The following is a 6,703-nucleotide window of genomic DNA, read 5'->3' as shown; positions in this document are numbered from 1 at the left end:
TGGCTTCATTGTGTGTGTTGGAGCTCACAGTGTTTTTCCTTTCAGACTGAAGATGAGTGGTTATGAGGAGGTAGAGGAGGACAGAGCAGAGTCTCCAGGGTTATGCTGTGTGTCTCTGAAGAGTGACCGGTCCAAAGGACATCCTCTAAACTTCAGTAATGAACCTGGACCCTCACACACAAAGTAAGAGACCTGCTACAAACATGTGAACCTCCAAACTGAATCCTCAGAGAATGAACCAGTGAATGATGTGTTCTGAATAAAAACATGTTTGTGTTTGCAGAGGTCAGGACCACAGACTGAGAGCAGAGTCTCCAGGGTCCAGCTGTGTGTCTCTGAAGAGTGACCGGTCCATGGATCCTCCTCTAGACTTCAGTAATGAACCTGGACCCTCACACACAGAGTAAGAGACTGTTTCTACTGTGACCTGCTCTGAAGAGGATTTAGTTTCCTCTAGTGTGGCCCCTGCATTAGGACACAGCTTCATTGAAGTTGGTGACTAATCTCTCAGAATCACTCAAAGAGCTCAGACCTCCACCAAGAACCAACATGCTCCTTATGAAACCACTTTGAGATTCACTAGAGACTCATTTTGATTTGGATCTGCACCAAATTCCACACACTCATAAACATCAGTCCTCTGAACATGTGACAACCTGTGACTGTGACATGTGAGTTATCAGGAAATGTCTTCACAGAGAGAGGAAGAGGAGTCATGTTTCTGAGGAGGAGCAGTCGTCCTGCTGTGCTTCGTGTCAGGACGTCCTGAAGGATCCAGTCTCCACCAGCTGTGGACACTGGTTCTGCAGACAGTGCATCACCTCATACTGGGACCAGTCTGGTTCTTCAGGAGACTCCTCCTGTCCCCAGTGTGGACAAAGATCCAGAACAGGAGCTGGAGCTCAGACAGCCGGTCAGAGCAGCACTGTACATGTGTCTGCTGATGTCTTCACTTCTGACATCAGCACATGTGGTTTTATTTTGTTCCTTCATACAGCATCAACATTTAACATCGTTATAAAAGCACAAAGTTAAAAAGCTTTTATTTTCTGTAGTTTTTCTGTATCTGATGAAAACAATCAGCAGATTCTCAGATTCTCTGTCTCTGACATTGTTTCTTGTCTTTCAGCAGATCGTGGTCTGCAGGAGGTTTCAGATGAACATAAGCTCAGTGTGAGGAGGAGATGTGAACATGTGACTGAAGGAACTGATGAAACAGGAAGTAGAACCCTCCTCAACAGGATCTACACTGAGCTCTACATCACAGAGGGACCGAGTGAAGAGGTTAATACTCAACATGAGGTGTGGCAGCTTGAGACGGCTTCCAAGATGAAGAGCCTCCACGACACTCCCATCAAGTGCCACGACATCTTTAAAGCCTCAACTGACCAGCAGAGCAGCATCAGAGTCGTCCTGACCAACGGCGTCGCTGGCGTTGGAAAAACCTTCTCGGTGCAGAAGTTCACTCTGGACTGGGCAGAGGGTTTAGAAAACCAAGATGTGGGTCTGCTGACTGTGCTTTCGTTCAGGGAGCTGAACCTGGTGAAAGACCAGCAGCACAGTCTTCTCACGCTGCTCCGTGTTTTCCATCCAGCGTTACAGAAGCTCACGGCAGAGACGCTCGCTGTCTGTAAACCTTTGTTCATCTTTGACGGCCTGGATGAAAGCAGACCTTCTCTGGACTTCAACCACAGGAAGCTTGTGTCTGATGTCACACAGAGGTCATCAGTCAACGTGCTGCTGACAAACCTCATCCGGGGGAATCTGCTTCCCTCGGCTCTCGTCTGGATAACCTCCAGACCTGCGGCGGCCAATCAGATCCCTCCTGCATGTGTTGACAGGGTCACAGAAGTACGAGGCTTCACTGACGCCCAGAAGGAGGAGTACTTCAGGAGGAGATTCAGTGATGAAGAGCTGTGCAGCAGAATCATCTCACACATCAAGACGTCCAGGAGCCTCCACATCATGTGTCAAATCCCAGTCTTCTGCTGGATCAGTGCTACAGTTCTGGAGCACATGTTGACCACAGACCAGAGAGGAGAGCTGCCCAAGACCCTGACTGACCTGTACTCACACTTCCTGCTGGTTCAGACAAAGAGGAAGAACAACAAGTACGGTGAGGGACATGAGACGACTCCACAGCAGCTGACGGAGGCTGACAGGGACGTTCTTCTGAAGCTGGGGAGGCTGGCGTTTAAACATCTGGAGGAAGGAAACATCATGTTCTACCAAGAAGACCTGGAGCGGTGTGGTCTTAATGTCCCAGAGGCCTCAGTGTACTCAGGAGTTTGTACTGAGATCTTCAGAAGAGAGTGTGTGATCTTCCAGAAATCAGTCTACTGCTTTGTTCATCTGAGCGTTCAGGAGTTTCTGGCTGCAGTCTACATGTTCCACTGTTACACCAAGAGGAACACAGAAGAACTCAACAACTTCTTGGGAACATATGGGAACAGACACAGTACCTTCTCCCTGGATGACCTCCTGATGAGAACCATGAAGAAATCCCTCACCAGTACAAATGGTCATCTGGACCTGTTTGTTCGCTTCCTTCACGGCCTCAGTCTGGAGTCCAACCAGAGAGTCTTAGGAGGCCTGCTGGGTCGGACAGAGAACAATCCAGAGATCATCCAGAGAGTCATCAACAACCTGAAGAAGATGAATAGTGATCCCATTTCTCCTGACAGAAGCATCAACATCTTCCACTGTCTGACTGAGATGAACGACCACTCAGTTCATCAGCAGATGCAACAGTTCCTGACGTCAGAGAACAGATCGAAGGAGGAACTCTCTGAGATCCACTGCTCAGCTCTGGCCTACATGCTGCAGATGTCAGAGAAGGTTCTGGATGAGTTCAACCTGAATAAGTTCAACACATCACACCAGGGTCGACGGAGACTGATCCCAGCTGTGAGGAACTGCAGGAAGGCTCTGTGAGTCCAGACATGATCAATAACATGTTCAATCAGTGGAGATGAGTCGTTCTTCAAACACACTCAGTGTTAAATGGTTCTCATTGTTTGGGGCAGCATGGTGTTGCAGTGGTCAACACTGTTAGTGCAGCCTTTCTGTGAGGAGGAGGTTCTCCTGGTGTCTGCAGGGTTTTCTCTGGGTTCTCCAGCTTCCTCCACAAACCCATTTATGTATTTGGTATTAATACATATATACATTCTCATTGTTCTCATGTACATATGAGAACAACTAGATCAGATGTGGAGAGTGAAATCCAATGTGATCACTGTTCAGGAGTTTGAGGGTTCAATATATATATATATATATATATATATATATATATATATATATATATACACACACACATGTGTAAAGGTTTTTCCGAGCAAACAGCTAGCATAGTGGGAGGAGACGATCACTAAATAAGTGTTTAGGATGAGAATCACTGACTGTTCCTTTAAACTGAAGAAGCAGAACTAGAAATATCGTTTATTCTTCTTTCTGGTCAAACTAGAATTACCACCCTGCGTTTGTACGCCACCACCAACCAGTGCAGTGTCCGTCCCTCCAGGTTCCTGACATGTTGCATTCACAATAACATGAGGTCACTGTAACCTTTGACCTTTGACCACTGAAATCGAATCAGTTCATCTTTGAGTCAAACTGTTCAAAATGTGAAGAAATCCCCTAAAGACAGACTTGAGACATCATGTTCAAGAGGCCAGAAACATGTTGTGTGACCTTGACCTTTGACCTTTGACCACCTGAATCTAATGAGTTCCTCTGTCAGTCTGAATGAACGCTTGTACCAAATCTGAAAGGATTCTCTTGAGGAGTTTTTAACATGTTCATGAGGCAAAGAGGGGATTTACCAGGGTGAGGGTCACATGATCACGTTTTGGATGAATGTTGTGTTTTCTGTTTTTATTCTAACAGATATTTTCTTTAATTACAGACTCGGTGGTTGTGGACTCTCAAAGACTCACTGGGAAGTCGTGGTCTCAGCTCTGAAGTCAGACCCCTCACATCTGAGAGAACTGGATCTGAGTGAAAACAGGCTGCAGGATTCAGGAGTGAAGCTGCTGTGTTCTGGACTGGAGAGTCCAAACTGTCGACTGGAGACTCTGAGGTCCTTAAATCCTTGTTCACTTTTCAGACTTTCTTTCTTATTGGGTCATTATTTATTTAAATTGTCTCAGTTCTGCTCTGCTCACTGTCCCTCAGTCATCTGTCCCTCACCCAGCCTGTCAGTCACGTCCACCTCATCAACTCCATTCACCTGCACTCATCTGCTCCTGATCACTAAGAAAGTGTCAGTAAATAACATGTGGACTGAGGCCGAGCACTCGTCCTCCTCAGGTTTTCAAAATAAGACACATTCTTATTGAAACACGTTGGACAGTTGATAAGTATAGAAACAAACAGGAAGTGACTGTCAGGAGCCATCCCTACTTTAAACAGTGTTTAATTACACAAACCTGCTCAGTGACCAACACACAGAGAAGAAGGAGATGAATGAAACAATGGTCCAACATGTCTGATCTGATATTTATCTTCAGGTCACAGACTGGACTGAGGTCAGCAGCATGTTGAGAGTCTGTGTTGACATGATGACGATCCACAACAACAGGAGGACACATTCAAATATTCATATTTATTTATCCAGGTTGAGGGGCTGCAGACTGTCAGAGATCAGCTGTTCTTCTCTGGCTTCAGCTCTGAGGTCAAACCCCTCTCATCTGAGAGAACTGGATCTGAGTAACAACAACCTCCAGGACTCAGGAGTGAAGGAGCTGTGTGGTTTTCTACAGAGTCCAACCTGTCGACTGGAGACTCTGAGGTCAGTTCGCTGACTGACTTTTGTAGATCTCATATCTATAAAACAGCTTTTATACACAATTGATCTTATTTAATTCTAATTTAACATAATTCCTCTTCATACATAACTTGAATCCATCATTAATTAATCTGTGACATTTTAAATATTCAGCTACTTGTTAAAACATTGAGTTTAGTTCTGGATTTCCTAAACCGATCTGCAGGACAGAGACCGGGTCCAAATAATATATTTTTACTGAATCAGGACTCGTTTTTAGTCCAATTTGTCTGATTTCATATTTATCTTCCATGTTATGAGTCTGTGCTCACATGAATATTTGTGTGTTATTTTCACACATGAACTCAGTTTAATTTACAGTTAAGTTTTATTCTTTATTCAGGTTGTGGGGCTGCAGTCTGTCAGAGATCAGCTGTTCTTCTCTGGCTTCAGCTCTGAGGTCAAACCCCTCTCATCTGAGAGAACTGGATCTGAGCTTCAACGACCAGCAGGACTCAGGAGTGAAGGAGCTGCTTGATCTACAGCAGAGTCCAACCTGTCGACTGGAGACTGTGAGGTCAGTAGATGGTTGGAGTCAGTCCACGCTGCTTTCATCAGTATTTTACTAAACACAGTCAGTATCACAGATCCAGGGTCTGTGCTACCAAGCAGGATTTGTGGTTATCAGGTTAACTTCAGGTTTAGTTTTTTTCAGTCCTACGAAGCTCGTCTACTTCTTAACGAGGTAAATCACCATGGTAACTTCTGATGAACGGCTAACCTGCTCCAGGTTAAGTTGGAGATCAACCCGTATAAAAGCTCCGCCCACTGACCACAGTGACTCTACACTGTTGTGTGGTGCACACTCTCCTTAAAGGGACGGATAAGGGAAGTTTAAATCAACGTCTGGTTGGTTCAGTTGATCTCTAACTCACCCAGAACATCTCAATCTCTCCAGACTCATCCTGTCACCAAAACACCAGATGCACTCAGTCAGCTTCCTGAAGATAGGTCCATGTGTTTCTATTGAGGAGTGATGTCAGAGGTTTCCACCACAGTGTGTGTCCTCAGAGACAGTGAGTCAATGTGTGTCCTCAGAGACAGTGTGTGTCCTCAGAGTCAGTGAGACAGTGTGTGTCCTCAGAGACGGTGTGTGTCCTCAGAGTCAGTGAGTCAGTGAGTGTCATCAGAGACAGTGAGACAGTGTATGTCCTCAGTGTTGGGCCATGATTCTTTGTGAAACCACACTTCGGCCTACATGTGCCATCAAAGCCTGAAGCCGCATGTCCCTGCAGGACTCATTCTCCCAGGGGCCATCAAAAACCAGAGCAAGGAACTCAGTCTCCCAGGGAGCATCAGAGGTGTGAAAACCCCCCCAGGGACACAGGTTTCAACTCCCATTGGTCACTCTGGACCCCATGACCTGTGAGGTCACCGGGCCAATATAAAGTCAGGTTCTCCCCCTCTTCTGCTCTCTTCCTACACTCCCTCCAAGGAGAGAAGGCTGTCGAGCCTCTTCCTGCCTCTTCCTACAATCCTTCCACAGGAGGGAAGGCTGTCGAGCCTCTTCTCCAGCTCACATCTTCTCTTCCCATCCAACTCTTCGAGAGGAGCACAAAGGTGCAGCTTCCAGCTCATCTCACCAAGGAAACCCCCTCGCCCTCCAAGCTCTACCAACGTCCTAGCAGCGATGCGATGTCCTGCTTGCAAACGTCAGCCAGCAACTGAGCTACACAGCTCAACCGAAACCAGCAAGACGACACAAAACTGCGAACTGCACAGCAACTTCATTTTTCCCCTTTCTACGGACTGGTAACACAACTGGGCTTAATAATTATACTAGGCTAAGCAAGACTGTTTATTCGATTCTGTGTGAGGTTTATAAGTTTGATTTGTGGTGTGGTGATATTTTGGGTACAAGTTATTGAGAAAGTAATG

At 46.1% G+C, this 6,703-nt stretch overlaps 1 protein-coding gene across 1 annotated transcript; it reads left to right on the top strand.

Annotated features, from left to right (window-relative positions):
- Nucleotides 1-1,224: 1,224 nt before the first annotated feature.
- On the top strand, nt 1,225-5,964 carry LOC117759308 (NLR family CARD domain-containing protein 3-like; the record flags this gene model as incomplete). The annotated part of the gene is made up of 5 exons (XM_034581375.1): nt 1,225-2,930; nt 3,905-4,078; nt 4,616-4,789; nt 5,169-5,337; nt 5,956-5,964. Coding segments are annotated over 5 exons (2,232 nt in total), but the record flags the coding sequence as incomplete, so codon positions are not given.
- Nucleotides 5,965-6,703: the final 739 nt, after the last annotated feature.

This window comes from Hippoglossus hippoglossus, chromosome 3 (genome assembly GCF_009819705.1).
Source record: "Hippoglossus hippoglossus isolate fHipHip1 chromosome 3, fHipHip1.pri, whole genome shotgun sequence".
NCBI classification, from domain to species: Eukaryota; Metazoa; Chordata; class Actinopteri; order Pleuronectiformes; family Pleuronectidae; genus Hippoglossus; species Hippoglossus hippoglossus.
Note: the sequence above shows the minus strand (reverse complement) of the source record. Positions and strands in the feature narration are given on the sequence as shown.